This window comes from Scomber scombrus, chromosome 22, assembly GCF_963691925.1.
Source record: "Scomber scombrus chromosome 22, fScoSco1.1, whole genome shotgun sequence".
Classification (NCBI taxonomy): Eukaryota; Metazoa; Chordata; class Actinopteri; order Scombriformes; family Scombridae; genus Scomber; species Scomber scombrus.
Window position 1 is genome coordinate 22,100,857 of NC_084991.1, and position 18,587 is coordinate 22,119,443.

Sequence of the window (18,587 nt, forward strand, 5' to 3'; positions counted from 1 at the left end):
TCCTCCCTTCCTTCCTTCCTCTCTCCTTATTTCCTCCGTCCTTCCTTCCTTCCTTTCCTTCCTCCCTTCCTTATTTTCTTCCCTCCTTTCCTCCTTTCCTTCCTTCTTCCTCCCTTCCTTCCTTTCCCTCCTCCCTTCCTTCTTTTCCTTCCTCCGTTCCTTTCTTTCCTTCCTCCCTTCCTTATTTTCTTTCCTCCCTTCCTTCCTCCCTCCTTTCCTTCCTTCCTTCCCTCCTTCCTTCCTCCCTTCCTTATTTTCTTTCCTCCCTTCCTTCCTCCCTCCTTTCCTTCCTTCCTTCCCTCCTTCCTTCCTTCCTTCTTCCTCCCTTCCTTCCTTCCTCTCTCCTTATTTCCTCCGTCCTTCCTTCCTTCCTTTCCTTCCTCCCTTCCTTATTTTCTTCCCTCCTTTCCTCCTTTCCTTCCTTCTTCCTCCCTTCCTTCCTTTCCCTCCTCCCTTCCTTCTTTTCCTTCCTCCGTTCCTTTCTTTCCTTCCTCCCTTCCTTATTTTCTTTCCTCCCTTCCTTCCTCCCTCCTTTCCTTCCTTCCTTCCCTCCTTCCTTCCTCCCTTCCTTATTTCCTCCGTCCTTCCTTCCTTCCTTTCCTTCCTCCCTTCCTTATTTTCTTTCCTCCCTTCCTTCTTCCCTCCTTTCCTTCCTTCCTTCCCTCCTTCATTCCTTCCTCCCTCATTTCCTTCCTTCTTCCTCCCTTCCTTCCTTTCCCTCCTCCCTTCCTTCCTTTCCTCCCTTCCTTCCTTCCTTCCTCCGTTCCTTCCTCCCTTCCTTCCTTCCTCCCTCCTTTCCTTCCTTCTTCATCCCTTCCATCCTTCCTTCCTTGACTCGAAGACAACAGGAGGGTTAAAGGTTATAATCCTGCTGCTCTAACATTGTTGTACTCTGGCGCCCTCTGCTGCTCATAATCAGCCAACAAACCTGCAGTGTGCTTAACTTATATAACATAACGGTCAATATAGCAGCTATAATTACTCTTTCTTCTGTTTGCAGCATCTTTATAATAAAAAAAAGAATGTATTATAATTATAAAAATGGTCTTGACTTCTCTTCTGCAGCAGGTATTCATCCATATGGAAACCCTTTACTTCACAACCCTTCCTGTTTGGCATTTATAAGCAGTATAGTTAATGATTATTATTTTTTATTATCATTGTTATGCGGTTGTAAAGCTTAAAGCTCTCTGCCACCTTTTAAAACCTGCATTAACTTGTGTTTTTGTTCAGCAGTTTTCATCAGAGACACGTAGTGAACACAACTCTGACATTTCATAATCTTGATTAAAAAAAAGTTGATATGTTGACATTGTTGATATAGTTCTTTATTTACACACCGAGCAGCAACACAGTTAAACATACGCAACTTCCCATAAAGAGGGAGGAAGTTGTGAGTCTCCATTTTAAAGCAGACGGACGAAAACATCAAGTCTGGAGCAAGTGAGTTAATATTAGTGCTGAAAATAACCCTTTATATCCATGCACTACGTTTCATATAACGTGCAACATATATATTGTATTGTTGTAATGTAAACAGCGTTGTTATTACGTTAAACTTTTCGCGTTATAATGTGATAATGATCCGTTTTTCGTTTTCTGTCGCTGCTGTAGTTTCACCATGTGTACGTGTTAAACTGGAGGTGATTCACTGTATAGTTGTGTTTACTTTACTGTAGTCACCATGTTCTCCTACTTTATACTTTGACTCTAATACAATTATTAGGTGCATATTTTACTCTCTGCAGTAAATGTGACAGCTGGAGTAACTTCTGACTTTACAGATTCACTGCAGATGTTTTCAATCCTGTTTTTTTAAACTATCTGTCGTTAATGTTAAAGGAAAACAAAGCTGAATAGTGTTTTATTTGTGTTTGTGGGTTCTTCAATAATAACACACTTACTTAAAGAGATTATAACTTTACTGTATTAGAGACGAGAGCTACATTCATGTCAACAGTACTACAGCTTTCTTGACTCCAATATCAGGAACGCCCCCTGCTGTCTGTACATGATAAGACCTATAAAATGTACTCTTATCATTACTCATATCATTTTAGTTATGCATTCATTAACCTTTATTGGAAAAATATTGATAATTTAAAATAAATGTGTAAAGGAAGATTATTCTTGGAAAGACAGTAAGAGTCTGCATCCTTCAACAATGTCTTGTTCAGAGACATTTCAGTTGTAGAGCAACAATACTTGATGTGAGCTGCAGCCACAGCTGCTTCCTTTGGTGTTTAACTGATAGAAAGAAGTCGAGCAGACTCCAGTAAAAGTTTAAACAGGAAGCAGTCATTATGCTCTACTTTAATACATTATGTAAAGCACTTTAAACTGCTGCTGTGTATAAAAATGTACTGTATAGATAAACGTTGCAGGTTTTGGCATCAACTCAACCAAAGGAAACAAGATGAGTGTGTATCACCAACAACTGTAGCAGCACTAGTAGGTGATACAGGAGGTTCAGTGGTTCCTCAAATCATAACGTTAACAAGCATCTTTCCTTCTGAGTCGTCCTTCAGAAAGACACTGTGTCTGTTGGCTCATGATCAGCAGATAACCTCTGACCTCCCAGTTTAAGCACCAGGAATGACAATAGTGAAGTATCTCATCATTATTATTTTCCCTTCAGGTTTTCACCAAACAGCTTCCTTCAGTGTCCAACGTTACCAGCTGATCACTCATGAACTCCTGTAGAGGTATGTGAGGTCAATATTTAAAAAGAAAAAAGAGGGAAAGAAATGATATGAGATGAGAACTGAATATATGTCCATCGCATTTATTTTCAGCAGGGCGCCATAATGGCGAAAGTTAAAGAGGAGCTCTTGAATATTCTTGAAAACTTAAAAGAAGATGACTTTAAGAAGTTCAAGTGGATCCTGGAGCAGGATGACATCCTGGAAGGCTTTAAAGGCATCCCAGTGGCTAAGCTGGAGAATGCAGCAAGGACACAGACAGTGGATCTGATGGTACAGAAACATCAGGATCATGGAGCTCTGCAGCTAACCAAGAAGATTTTAGAAAAGATCGGCAGGAATGATCTGGTGCAGCATTTACAAAACTTCCAACCAGAACCTAAAGGTAAGTTAGAGGAAGGAATCTGAAAAGCAGTGACACATAAAATTCATAAATTATTACATGAGTTATGAGTTACTATCTATTAATAATAATAATGTGTTAAAGACTGTAGATAGAGAAAGTGGAGCAGATGGATGGAAGAGGAGATCACTGCACAAAGTGATTTATCCCAGTATTTTAAACCACAAAGTGTCCTATAGAAGTCTAAATAAGTTGGTTTCCACCACTTAACATTTTACTGTTGGTTGAATTCAGACACATTCAGGCTGTGAGGAAAAAGTTCGGACTCAAATACACAGAGGAAAACAGATAAAATCTCAGGACTGATAAACGTCTTCTGTGACTAGTACAGGTAAAATAAGAAAGGCATGCTTTGAGAATAAGCTGAGTATAAAGGAGAAATGTGATCACAGATTTACAGTAACCAGTAACCAGCGAAAAAGAAGACAAAGTGTCCAAAACAGACATAACAAAGCAGATGTAGAGCAGTGTACAGGACAGCTCAGTTGTTATGGTTCTCAGCTCACAGTCTCCTTTTACCTCCACATGGATGAGAAATCACTATAAAAAGGAGCTAAATGCCTTTTTTTAATCTATTGAAGACAGCCATGATCTTACAGATCTCTGTCTCGTTCCAGAAGCATTTTTTCCTTTTCTTTTCTTTTTCCCATCCCAAACAATTATTACCTCCACTACAGTTAGAGTTAAACAGGCTGCGTTCACAGTGCAAGCCAAAATCTGATTTTTAGCCAATCTAGATTGGAACCAGATGGCTCTTATGAAGTCTGAACAGTCATAAATCACATGAAATCCGATTTTTGCAAACCAGATGGAAACCACCTTTGGGAGGTAGTTTCAAATCGCATTTGGACAGATGTGTCTGAGTCTGAACAGCTCCAAACACTCACATCGGTTTTGACTATCCGTGACATCTCTCTACGTCTCTACGCTACGTCACTCTATGCGACACCAGACCCGCGCTTATTCCAGTTGTTGTTGCTAGCTGATATCAATGGAGGCAATGGAGGACGTCCAAAACAAAGGACCAAACCAAATTCTTAATTAATCTTTGGGGAGATGGCTCCATTCAAGCGAAGCTCGAGGGTTTGTTGTTGCTGTTGCTGTCGCAATTATATGACATCACACAATATACACTAGATGACGCCTCCGCTCCGACGACGTTGCCACAGCAACCTGTCAGATTGGTCATTAATGTGGCCTAGTCAGACAGAGCCAAATCCCATTTGGACACTTGCTAAAAACAGTGTGGACAGTCAGGTCTAAAAATCGGATTTGAGAAGGAATCAGATTTGAATCAGATTTGCCTGCAGTGTGAACGCGGCCACAGAGGTTCAACCTTGCAAGCGTTTTTAGAATTTAAACCATATTTTATATATTTTTATATAGTTGTTAAAATCTATATTTTTTTTCTCTTTCAGCAGATGGCCGGCGGCACAAGGTTTTAGGTAAATATGATTTCATTCTGACAAGGAAATGTCAACAAGTGACTGATGGAACTGATGAATCAGGAAGAAAAACCCTCCTCAAAAAGATTTACACTAAGGTCTACATCACAGAGGTACAGAGTGAAGAGGATAACGCCCAACATGAAGAGAAGCAGCTTGAAACAGCTTCCAAGACAAAGACCCTACATGACACTCCAATCGAGTGCCACGACATCTTTAAAGTCTTACCTGACCAAGAGGAACACATCATCAAAGTTGTTCTGACGAGCGGCGTCGCTGGCGTTGGAAAAACCTTCTCAGTGCTGAAGTTCATTCTGGACTGGGCAGAGGGCTCCAAAAACCAAGATATCAGTCTGGTGATTCCACTTTCATTCAGGGAACTGAACGTGGTCAAAGATGAGCCGCATAGTCTTCTCACACTGATCCGTCGTTTCTATCCAACATTAGAGAACATCACAGCAGAGATGCTCGACTCTGAAGACTTTAAAGTTTTGTTCATCTTTGACGGCCTGGATGAAAGCAGACTGTCACTGGATTTCGAGAACAATGAGGATGTGTCTGATGTAACACAGAAATCATCAGTGAGCGTGTTGTTGACAAACCTCATCAAGGGGAATCTGCTTCCCTTGGCTCTCATCTGGATCACTTCCAGACCTGCAGCAACCAATCAGATCCTAGATCAGGATTGTGTTGACAGGATAACAGAAGTACGAGGCTTCACTGATGACCAGAAGGAGGAGTACTTCAGGAAGAGATTCAGTGATGAAGAGCAGTCCAGCAAAATCATCTCACACATCAAGACATCCAGGAGCCTCCACATCATGTGTACCATCCCAGTCTTCTGCTGGATCATTGCTAGAGTTGTGAAGCGCATGTTGACTCCAGACCAGAGAGGAGAGCTGCCCAAGACCCTGACTAACCTGTACTCACACTTCCTGGTGGTTCAGACAAAGAGGAAGAAGAACAAGTATGATGAGGGACTTGGGACCAAAAATCAGAAGCTGACGGAGGCTGACAGTGAATTTCTTCTGAAGCTGGGGAGGCTGGCGTTTGAACATCTGGAGAAAGGAAACATCATCTTTGACCAAAAAGACCTGGAGCAGTGTGGTCTTGATGTCACAGAGGCCTCTGTGTTATCAGGATTTTTTACAGAGATCTTCAAAACGGAGAGTGTGATCTTCGATGAAAAAGTCTACAGCTTTGTTCATCTGAGCATTCAGGAGTTTCTGGCTGCAGTCTACATGTACCACTGTTACACCAACAGCAACACAGAGGTACTGAAGAGCTTCCTGGGAGAAGACTACAGTAACTCAACTCTGGATGTCTTCCTGAAGAGAGCCATGAAGAAATCTCTCTACAGTAAAAATGGCCACCTGGACCTGTTTGTTCGCTTCCTTCATGGCCTCTCTCTGAAGTCCAACCAGAGTCTCTTAGGAGGCCTGTTGGGGTGGACAGAGAACAGTCCAGAAACCATCCAGAGAGTCATCAACAACCTGAAGTGGATGAACTTTTGGGATATCTCTCCTGACAGAAGCATCAACATCTTCCACTGTCTGATGGAGATGAACGACCGCTCAGTACATCAGGAGATCCAAGAGTTCCTGAAGTCAGAGAACAGATCAGAGAAGAGACTCTCTGAGATCCACTGCTCAGCTCTGGCCTACATGCTGCAGATGTCAGAGGAGGTTCTGGATGAGTTGGACCTGGACAAGTACAACACATCAAACGCGGGACAACTGAGACTGATCCCAGCTATGAGAAACTGCAAAAAGGCTCGGTAAGTCGTGGTTGAGGTTTTATTACAGCAGAATTTTATCACAACATATATCAGTAGTTTACAGTCATCAGTGAATGCAGTAAATTGTTATCATTACATGAGCAGGTTCTGCAAATCATCTATTATCTTTCATGATAATATATGTTGTAGTATATGTGTCGTTACAGACTTTGTATAGAAGAACTCTCAGACCCCCAGTATGAAGTTATGGCCTCAGCTCTGAAGTCCAACCCTCATCTGACAGAGCTGGATCTGAGTAACAACCTCCTGCGTAATTCAGCAGTGAAGCTTCTGTGCGGTGGACTGGAGAGTCCAAACTGTAAACTGAAGACTCTGAGGTCAGTTCAATGACTGTAGCTTGGTAGTTTTTTTCCATTTATTCAATTCAAATCCTTCACTTCACTTCCTTTCACATGTTTGGTTCATACATTTTCACAAAATCTGTAGAATTAAAAAAATGTTCAGGAATTTAAAATCCACAGTCTTTCTGTGTAAAAATGACTTCCAGAGTTTAAACTAAAATGAGGCTTCAGCAGTCTGAGTTCCACATATCAAGTAAGTATGTTTGTGTTTCTTAAGTGTTTCCTTGTTGAGCTGCAGTGGAGGGATCAAAACTCAAAGAGGGAATTTTGTGCTAAATGTTCTGACACTTTGAGTCAGATAAATCATGTGTGAGTCTACCAGACTGTTAAAGCCTCATATTAGTTTCAGCGGAATTTATGAAGTCATTTCCTACAGTGTAGCTGTGTTAGGAAGAGACCACTTCAGAGTCAGTGTGGACAGGAGGAATGATTACTGCCACCAATAATGTTTTTGACACACCTACTAAACTACCAAATACAGGAAGAAGAGCTCATGTAATAAATAATGAACCGGTCTGATTTCATATTGATCTTTTAATTACAGACTTGACTGAGTTCAGCAGCATTTCAGGACTCAGTGTTGACATGCATATGTGTCTGAATGTTGTGGTGACATTTGGATGATGTCTGTAGAAGGCTGATGATCCACAATAACACAATGACAAAGTCACTCTGCTAATTTTAGAAAAAAAAGCTCATTGATGAGGACATAGTAATGTTGAACTACACATTTAAAATCTGAACACATTTGATTGGATTATAAATGGATTTTAAACTACATAATTTATTCTTTATTCAGATTGAGTAACTGCAGTTTGTCAGAGACCAGCTGTGCTTCTCTGGCCTCAGCTCTGAAGTCCAACCCCTCCCATCTGACAGAGCTGGATCTGAGTAGAAACGAGCTTCAGGACTCAGGAGTGAAGCAGCTGTGTGATTTTCTGAAGAGTCCAGACTGTAGACTGAAGACTTTGAGGTCAGTTCACTGACTGTCTGTTACTATTGTTGATCTTGATCCTAATGTATGTACATACATAACTTACATCCATGATCTTCATTCTCTTTTTTCCATATTTGACTTTTTAATGTACAAAGTTTAGTCTGTAGTTATAAAAGATGACTGATTCTTAAAGAACCTTTAGAAATTGTCCACTGTTAGTTGATAAAGTCAAATAATGGTTATGTGACAACTGACACGAGCAGGGACTCGAATTCAGACTCATACATGGTGGGTAAAACAGAAACAGTTCTTTAATCAATGCCAAAAGTCAGTACACAGGAGATCTATCAGTACAAAATCAGCAGGTCAAAAGGCGAGATTGAAGACAGAAACTGGTCACAAAACACAAATGACTTACCAGGAACAATACTAGGATTGCTGCAACGCTGTCACATGGGAACAAGACAAACTGGTGCAGAGGGGAGAAAACAGACTATATACTCTACAGCAGTGGTCTCCAACCCTGCTCCTGGAGAGCTACTGCCCTGCATGTTTTAGGTATCTCCTCACTCTAACACACCTGATTCTAATAATCAACTCGTTATCAAGCCCTTTGACGAGCCTCAGCTGCTTGATAACGAGTTAGAGTGAGGAGATACCTAAAACATGCAGGGCAGTAGCTCTCCAGGAGCAGGGTTGGAGACCACTGCTCTACAGGGAGGGAAGACAATGTGACACAGGTGCAACACATTAGGGCAGGGAGTGAAGGACCTGAAATTAGACGTGGTGAGTATCAAAATAAAACAGGAAACATAAGACAAGAGAAACAAAAAGTGACTTAACTAACAGACTGAGGCGTGACTGTTTATAATTTTTGGAAAGAGTCACATCTGTATACAGAAGATCCTCTCAACTAATATCTGTTTGAAACTGATCAAGTTTATTTGATGAAGGAGAAATATTTCTTTATTATATTACTTAATGTGTTTTAATGAATAATTGTTGTTAATATTGATCCTTCGAAACACACACACACACACACATACACACACACACACACAGACTGACTCAGTGTTGACATTAATATGTGTCTGAATGTTGTGGTGACATTTGGATGATGTGTGTAGAAGGCTGACATTATGATGATCCACAATAACACAATGACAAAGTCCCTCTGCTCATTTTAGAGAAAAGCTCATTGATGAGGACATAGTAATGTTGAACTACACATTTAAGACCTGAACACATCTGACTGGATTATGAATGGATTTTAATCTACATCATTTATTCTTTAATTCAGATTGTGGGGCTGCAGGCTGTCAGAGATCAGCTGTGCTTCTCTGGCCTCAGCTCTGAAGTCCAACCCCTCCCATCTGACAGAGCTGGATCTTAGCTGGAACAAGCTGAAGGACTCAGGACTGATGCTGCTGTGTGATTTTCTGAAGAGTCCAGACTGTAAAGTCAAGACTCTGAGGTCAGTTCAATAACTGTCTGTTACTATTGTTGATATTAATGTTTAACAATTGAACCTGATTTACGTACATACTAGGGCTGTCAAAGTTAACGCGTTATTAAAGCGTTAAGGCAAATTCTTTCTTTTTTTAACAAGCTATTTATGCGTGCACGTTGTGTTTGACCCTTGTCCCGGCCTGTAATTTGGAAATAAGGAAGCGATGCAGCAGTAACGTTTTGGATAACAATCAGGAATTGTTAAAGAAAAGAGTCTTATTAACGGCAAATTCAGCTCCAAAGCCCTGCTAGATATTCTATCCACAAGACCAAAGGTATTTGCATTTATTGTTGATGTGAACTGAGTTACCACCGGAGTATGTTGAGTCTTAAACACCTCCTGCTGGCCAAGCAGCTGATACAGAGAGCCCTGCTCCTGCTCGCCAAAGGCAGACACTTGTCCTCCACAATGTTAACCAGCCTGCATGCTGTAGCCACCAATGTCTTTAACAAGCGATACGAAGGCTCTCTGTATCAGCTGTATGCTTAGCCAGCAGGTGGTTTGTCATGTTATGCTTTCAGCATATTTTTTGACCATGCAGTATAGTACTTAATTGTTCTGGATTGTTCCAATAATAATAAACATACTTTTTACATAAAGCAAGCATATGTATCCACTCCCATGTTAAGAGTATTAAAAACTTGAAAAATATCCCTTTTAAAGTACATTCAGAACAAATAAATAATGTGCGATTAATCAAGAGTTAACACAAGACAGTAAAGAGATTGACAGCCCTAGACATACATAACTTACATCCATGAACTTGATATTTATCCTTCAGAACACACACACACAAAAGCACACACACAGACTGAATCAGTGTTGACATGAATATGTGCCTAAATGTTGTGGTGACATTTGGATGATGTCTGTAGAAGGCTGACATTATGATGATCTACATCATTTATTCTGTATTCAGATTGTTTCGCTGCAGTTTGTCAGAGACCAGCTGTGCTTCTCTGGTCTCAGCTCTGAAGTCCAACCCCTCCCATCTGACAGAGCTGGATCTGAGATACAGCGAGCTTCAGGACTCAGGACTGAAGCTGCTGTGTGATTTTATGAAGAGTCCACACTGTAGACTGAAGACTCTGAGGTCAGTCACCAACTTTTACTTCTGTGCTGAGTTTAATAAGATGTGACAGTGGTGGTGACACTAAACTGCAGAAACCACTAACGAGATGTTTTTGGCATCCAGTTCATGCACACAACAGCTGAGACAACGTTCACAGCACAGGTCATTTTTCCTCATTCTTTGGCTTTCTGGGCCTCTAATTCCACCACTTACACACATAATAATAATATGTGTTTCTGTTTATCTATTTCTGAGAGCAGGACCTCAGACTGAGAGCTCGTAAAGTTCTCCTTATTATTATTCTTTAGTGTCATTTTCATGAATGGAGCTTATCTACAACCTGCCGGTCGCCTGACCTTATATGGCATTCTGGGGGGGGGTCTTCATGTTTATTTACTCTTCTCGGGGAAGGCGTGTTCATTTAGAACAGGTGGGATTCATCATGTTTAGGAAGGTCGTTTATGACTGTTTCCTGGTGATACGACTGTTTGGTGAATCTGACGTGGCACACTCATAAAGGTCTACCTCACGAAAAAAGTACGACGAATTTAAGAAAACACATATGAACATGTTCTTGCATCTGGCCAAATGTTGAGCTGCACATTTAAAATCTTCATATAACAAGACAAATCCTACACTGAAAAACTCTGAACCTCTTAAAAACCCCAAATCGCCCTGAACTGCTAAAGTTGCAACTCCACCATAATCTTTAAGTGTGTATTGCTGTTGCATCCAACCCTTAAACACTCCCGCATGGACATATATGTTCAAAAACCACATCTATGCCCAATATAGTTAGTATAGTAGTCAATGAAAACTACATAGTTCATATATGTTTCAATATTATATTTACTTTTTTAAGGATATTCAAGATTAAAATTTGTCACTACCCATGACGTTTCTAAAATACCTTTTTCAAACGAATCACAATTCTTATTTGAATGATCAATAATCGATTGTTGCTTACAGCAAGCATGAACTTTGTCTTCTAAACTGATATCATTTATTGTTTATTCAGATTGATTGGCTGCAGGTTGTCAAAGATCAGCTGTGATTATCTGGCCTCAGCTCTGAAGTCCAACCCCTCCCATCTGACAGAGCTGAATCTGAGTGACAACAAGCTTCAGGACTCAGGACTGCAGCTGCTCTGTGATTTTCTGAAGAGTCCAGACTCTAGACTTGAGACTCTCAGGTCAGTTCACTGACTGTCTGTTACTATTGTTGATCTCAGTGTTTACAATTGAACCTTATTTATGTACATACATAACTTATATTCCATGAACTTCATTTTCTTTTTTCACATTTATTTTTTTACTGTACAAAGTTTAGTCTGTAGTGCAGGAATATGACAGCAGAGACTCCTGCTATATAAACAGATGCCGTACATTGTGCACAGTTTAGAAATGTCAATTACAACAGCAATCCATGAGAGTGGCCACTCAACTGCTGGTACAAACCTTGGTGATGTCCCGCCTCGACTACTGCAACGCTCTCTTAACAGGCTTGCCGGCCTGTGCGGTGAAGCCACTGCAGATGATACAGAATGCGGCGGTGCGACTGGTGTTCAACCAGCCAAAGAGGGCACACGTCACTCCGCTGCTTATCGAGCTCCACTGGTTACCTGTAGCTGCTCGCATCAAGTTCAAGTCTCTTATGCTTGCCTACAGAGCGATTGTTAGGAATGCTCCCACCTACTTAAATGCTCTTGTAAGAGCACATGTAACCCCTCGGATGCTGCGTTCATCAAATGAGCGTCGCCTGGCGCTGCCGGCCGTACAACCACGCCAATCCAGGTTATTCTCATTAGCAGTTCCACGTTGGTGGAACGAGCTGCCAAAAAACACCAGAGCAGGGGCCTCCCTCTCTGTCTTTAAGAAGCACTTGAAGACCCAGCTCTTCAGAGAGTACCTTCTCTCTTAACTTACAATTACTTAGCACTCTTAACTTACAACTATTTAGCACTACTTAGCAGTATTTATTTATTGTTACACTAATGTCTCTGTTGCAATGTAGCTTGAATGTTATTCTCCCTTGTAAGTCGCTTTGGATAAAAGTGTCTGCTAAATGACTAAATGTAAATGTAACAGTGATTTTGAGTGAGTCAGTGAGTGAATAGAACGATTAACGTGATATTTTTTTAAAACACATTATGCTCAGCCCTTAATCACATCACAATTAAGGCGTTAATGCTGACAGCCCTAATTTTAACTACTTGGCTGAAACAACATGAGTTTGTATAGCTGCAGAGTTTAAGACGTGAAATCACAATTTCTTCATTGAAGTCGCAGCATGTTGACATTAATGTTAATACGAACTATTTTTCAGTTTGTTTTTCACAGTTTTTAACCTGCATCCTGTTGGGTTCAGCTGTTTTCTAGCCTGACATGATTTATTCTTTATTCAGTCTGTATGAGTGCAGGTTGTCAGAGATCAGCTGTGCTTCTCTGGTCTCAGCTCTGAAGTCCAACCCCTCCCATCTGACAGAGCTGGATCTGAGTCACAACGAGCTTCAGGACTCAGTATTGGAGCTGCTCTGTGATTTTCTGAAGAGTCCATACTCTAGACTTGAGACACTCAGGTCAGTTCACTGACTGTCTGTTACTATTGTTGATCTGTGATCTTTATTCTCTTTTTTCCATATTTGATTTTTTACTGTACAAAGTTTAGTGTGTAGAAAGATGACTGATTCTTAAAGAAACTGCAGAAAATGTCCACTGTTAGTTGTTCATGTCAATTAACTTTAATTAATTATAGTTTTTGGTAAAGAAGATTTCCTACAGTGTAGCTGTATTAGGAAGAGACCACTTTACAGTCAGTATGGACAGGAGGAATGATTACTGCCACCAATAACATGTTTTAATTACGAACACCTACTAAACTACCAAATACAGGAAGAAAAGCTCATGTAATAAATAATGAACAGGTCTGATTTCATATTGATCCTCTAACAGACTTGACTGAGTTCAGCAGCATTTCAGGACTCAGTGTTGACATGAATATCTGTCTGAATGTTGTGGTGACATTTGGATGATGTCTGTAGAAGGCTGACATGATGATCCAAAATAACACAATGACAAAGTCACTCTGCTCATTTTAGAGAAAAGCTCATTGATGAGGACATAGTAATGTTGAACTACACATTTAAAACCTGAACACATCAGATTGGATTATAAATAGATTTTAAATTTACTTTGTTTATTCTTTATTCAGATTGTTTCGCTGCAGTTTGTCAGAGATCAGCTGTGCTTTACTGGTCTCTGCTCTGAAGTCCAACCCCTCCCATCTGACAGAGCTGGATCTGAGATGGAACAACCTGAAGGATTCAGACCTGAAGCTCCTGTGTGAACTAAAGGAGAGTCCAGACTGTAGACTGGAGACTCTGAGGTCAGTAGAGAGTTGTAGTCAGTCTGTGCTGGTTTCAGCAATTTTGTATTAAAATCTGCAGAGGAAACAGACTTGATAGAAAAAGTGTGTGCAGGTGTGTGAGCTTGGAGCTCAGTGTGTTCACCACGTTAACATGAGAGCTGAAAGGAAGCAGGCTCACTAAACACTCATTTATCACCTCTGTTCTTTCTTCTTCTCTCATCAGCTGGGAGATACCTGTGCCAGACTATCTGTCTCTGTATGAAGAGGCTGAGTATATATCATGAACATCCAGGAGTATTGAGAGAGGATCAGCTGGATCCTGATGATCCATCTGGAGTCTGGATTTCTGGATTCTGTCGTCTTCACTTAAGTCTCTTAATTGACTACAAACTGAAGTTATCTCTGGATTTAGCTGAAGTCAGCACTTTACAGATTTGTTCTACATGAGCTGTTTGATGCAGAAAAGATAAAAACAGGTGTTATAAGTCAGAATCTGAGCCTGGGCTCATATTTATCAAGCGTCTCAGAATCACACTGAGAGTTAACGAGGACTAAAACTAATGATTGAAGCAGAAGAGAATTGACTGTGACTTTCAGCAGGAGAAGGATTACTGCTAGGAGAGAGTGAGACGTCGCTGTTTTATCACAGTCAGAGCAGCAAAGTAGAAATAATGATGACGTGTTGTAGTTTTCTCACAGTCTCAGCTGGAAATATTAAACAGTTTTAATTTGGTAAATTATGTTTGTATTCATTATGTGTATAAGCAGGTAACTTACCAAGGTTATGTAATAATACAATGTCAGAATTCATGATAACATTTATTATAAGTTGATATTTACAAACTGAAATCAAACTAAATTACTTCTTTAAACTTTTTATCCACTGATCTACCAATTATTTTTGTTTTTTATGCTGTACATCTTAAATTTGAATCTTATGTTTGTTTTTCTGGTTTATTTTCTTTCTGTATGTGGTTTGTTTTGTGTAAAGCGTTCTGTGACATTGGTTTTAAGTTTTTTTAAGTTTTATACACTTCTTTGCTTTGTTCTTGGTGAAAACAAGAACAAATTCTAACAGCAGAAACATATGTGGAAATAAATGAACTTGCAATGTTCTTGTCCTGGGTCGAACTTCAGCTTCATTTATAACATCTATTTTTACTTTAGTTATTTTCTCTCTTTGTGTATAAATGAGCCACATTCGACTGAATCTGTGTTCTTTGTTTTGGATATCTGTTGCTCTGTTAGAAGTTTTAGTCTAACCACTGGACCACCAGGACGCACCATCTGAGTTTTGGGTTACGATTTATTTTAAAGCTTCATCATTCTTTAACTTGTGCAATATATATATTCCTACTGGGAAACTGGTCTCGAAAATTTTGACCACACAACTGCAAATGAAAAGTACAGTACAAATTAAATGCATTATTATATTTGTTGTTTATTATTACTGAGCAATTACTGTTACCTTACAGATGAACCACAGAGCTAAGCATCTCTTTCTCTGGAAACTAATCTCAGCAACTTCATAATATGTTCCTTGTAAATGGCTCCTGGCATTTAAGCTGAATAAAATTATCAGCACCTTGTGTAATGTGAACATGGTGTATAGTCTGTGTAGTTGTGCATAGATTGTGAAAGTTTCATTCCACAGAAGGGCAGCATTGCAAATCGTGGGGAATGTGGAAACTGGGTCAGTCTGTGTTGTGTTCTGCTGTTAAAATGAGTCAAAAAGACAGCAAAAACTTAGGCTCTTATCTCTGCAACACTACTCTCTCAGTCAGGATAAATGCAGACTGAACATGTAAATGACATAAAATACAATAAAATGTGAACAAAGTGCCACAAACTTGTCTAAAATTATGTGACAAAATTACATTGTTAACATATTTAGCTTAAATATTAACAGGATGAAATGTGAAATAATAATAATGTGAATGTAAAACAATTGAAACATTCATCAAAATACATATCATACAATGAAACACTTGAAAGCTATCCTCTATCACACTTAACACAGTATACTTATGAAAAATACATTTATGGCGCTTTTCCACTATACAGTTCTAGCACTACTCGACTCGACTCTGGGTTTTTTTGCGTTTCCATCAGGGATAGTACCTGGTACATTTTTGGTACCTGCTCGGCCGAGGTTCCAAGCGAGCCGAGCCGATACTAAATGTGACGTCAACAGACTGCCGGCCACTGATTGGTCAGAGAGTCAATGGAAGAGTCATGAGCCGTCCCACAGAAGAATCAAACCCAGCATTTTTAAATACCGGCAACAGCATTACAGCCATACGGCTCAATTTTCGAAGTGACAGCAGTTTCGTGGAGCCGTGCTATGACAACCCCGCCCACGTTGAGTAGGTACTTTTTTGTAATGGAAAAGGTCTGTCCTGGAACCGTACAGAGTCGAGTCAAGCCGAGTAGTGCTAGAACTGTATAGTGGAAAAGCATCATTACTGAACTGAAAATGGGAGTACATTACAACATACACATACCTGTTAAAATGAGTCCAAAAGACAGCAAAAACGTTGTTTTTAGGCTCTTTTATCTCTGCAACACACCTAACATGAAAAAAACAAGCTTAAGTGTGTGTCCCACAAGTCAAAATGACGAAAAAAAGCCACACAACGTTACAGGCAACACGTGTTTAAGCTATTTTTTTAAGCCTTAAAAACTCATCTCTACAGGTAAAACGAATGACAGAAAATTACACAGCTCATCTACAATAACAATATTAATCATGCTGTGTGCACTTAAACAACATTAAAACTTAAAATTCACACTTTATGATCGCACTCCCTTGAATATATACCTCTATCAGTCAGGATAAATGCAGACTGACGAGAAAGGGGAAATGAAGCAGTATGTCTGCTAATGGCCAGCAGAGGGCGCTAGAATACAACCTAATACAGTACTCCCAATACCAAGAACAGAAGAATGGGGGATTTTGGTGAAATTACTAGCCTACACATTACAACAAAATACATAACATAAGAAACAAAAATTACAAAGATGATATTCTATCTGTTACACATAGCCTGAATCTTCACAACATAGATATGTACTGAATAGGAGATTTTACAATTTGAAATAAACTTGTCTGTGTTCTCTTTATGTAATGGTATATTTTTTCTTCATTAGCTCAAATTGCTGTGCTGAATTCCAGATCTGCCGTGTTCAAGTCAGAGATGAAACAGTACTTCGATTCATTAGATTAGTGAATCCCCGAAAGTAATTTGGCAACTGTTTTGATAATGTTGTCAGCAAAAATACCAAATGTTACTACTGGTTTACAGTTTCTCGACTGTGAAAAGTTGCTTATTTTGTGTTTTTATATCTTTGTAAATTCAACATCTTTGGGTTATGGACTGTTGTAGTGATGAAACTGGTGTATGTATTTATCTATGTTTTGGAGGTACACATAATGCACTGTATAAACAAATGTATCTTCCAGTCTTTGAATGCCTGAAAAGCTCAGCTCAGGTCAAAAAACATTTTCTTTGAGGTTTTAATCCTGTTGCTGCTCTAACATTTTGTACTCTGGCTACCTCTGCTGCTCATAATCACAGTTTTACTTCTGCAAACCAGTTCAAACATATGAACTTTACAGTGATGGAGGAAGTACTTAGATCATGTCTTTACTGAAGTAAAAAGAAAATATTAGCACCCCCTAATTTATTTTTTTTAATTCAGTGAAAGCTAAGGTCTCTAAAACATAATATAGTTACTTTGTCACTTACCTGTCTTATTTGTGGTAAGGTATTTTACCAGGAACATAAGTCATTATGTGATGAATAAGTTAAAAAATTAGATTGTTCTGTTATTTTATCTTGTGTCTTAAGCTTGTACACCACTTTGATCAACTGACGTTGTTTTAAATGTGCTATATAAATAAACTTTGACTTGACTTGAAATTAAACACATTTTCAAATGTGTTGTGAATAATACTGGCAATGCCTTTATACCTGACTACCTGTAATGACCTTTGGTCAACCATTTTTATCTCTTCCTGTGTGTGGCCTATGAACCCACTGTTAGAGTCAAGTTTATGTATCTGTATACTCTGTCACACCCACACACCCACACACACACACACACACACACACACACACACACACACACACACACACACACACACACACACACACACACAGAGACAAACACAGAGACACACACACCCACACACACACACACACACACACAGTCACACACACAGACACACACACAGACACACACACAGACACAGGTGACTTTGAGTAAAGAAGGAGGGAGGAGTAAACAGGTAGGGAGTAAAGCTGAAAGTCTTCAGTCTTTTCAGGATCAAACAGAGCTGAAGGAGGAAAACAGCAAGTCTGAAGCTGGTGAGTGTTGATTTTAGTGTTGAAAATAATGATTACTTTCATTGTTGATCAATCTAATGATTTCGGATTGTTTGGTTGATTAAACTGTCAGAAAAATATGAAATTACAGCATTGACGTCTTCAAACGTTTCCTTTTTCTGGTTTCTGCGTCCTGAGCGTCTGGATGATTGTTAATACCACATAGTTTCAGCTTCATGTTTGAGTCGAGGAGAAGAAAAGCTGTGTGAAGGTGGCAGAGTTTAAAATATGTTTAAGCAAAAGAAAACTTCCTTTTCTCTCAGTGCTGGGTGTGTTGACTGTACAGACTAGTTTGTCTTGAATCTTGTGTTCTGAGTTCACTCTCAGAGTTACTGATTCACTTGTGTTAGTATTACTGTTACTGTTTTGTAACAATAAGTGCAACTAGTATTAATGCTGCTGTCAGTGGTACTACTATCACTGCCATTGCTAAATCAAGGTCATATGTTTTCTTCATCAGGTTTTAAATTCATTATTTTATTTTGAATAAATTACTTATTTTCATCCAAATCTTTTCTTTTTACAGTTTCAAATCTATATATTTATTTTTTCAATTAAAGGTCCATTTTTTTCAGTTTCAGATTTTTGGATTTTGATTTTTGTGGTGAACAACTGAAGCTATAAA

At 39.4% G+C, this 18,587-nt stretch overlaps 1 protein-coding gene across 1 annotated transcript; it reads left to right on the plus strand.

The window, feature by feature from the left end:
• The first annotated feature begins 1,401 nt into the window (after positions 1 to 1,401).
• Positions 1,402 to 15,414, plus strand: LOC134004238 (NACHT, LRR and PYD domains-containing protein 12-like). The gene is made up of 12 exons (XM_062443441.1): positions 1,402 to 1,443; positions 2,639 to 2,705; positions 2,796 to 3,087; positions 4,524 to 6,327; positions 6,495 to 6,665; positions 7,489 to 7,662; positions 8,927 to 9,100; positions 10,056 to 10,229; positions 11,227 to 11,400; positions 12,613 to 12,786; positions 13,419 to 13,592; positions 13,798 to 15,414. The coding sequence occupies exons 3-12, from the start codon at positions 2,808 to 2,810 to the stop codon at positions 13,856 to 13,858; spliced, it is 3,360 nt and encodes a 1,119-aa protein (XP_062299425.1). The 5' UTR covers positions 1,402 to 1,443; positions 2,639 to 2,705; positions 2,796 to 2,807; the 3' UTR covers positions 13,859 to 15,414.
• The last annotated feature ends 3,173 nt before the right edge of the window (positions 15,415 to 18,587 follow it).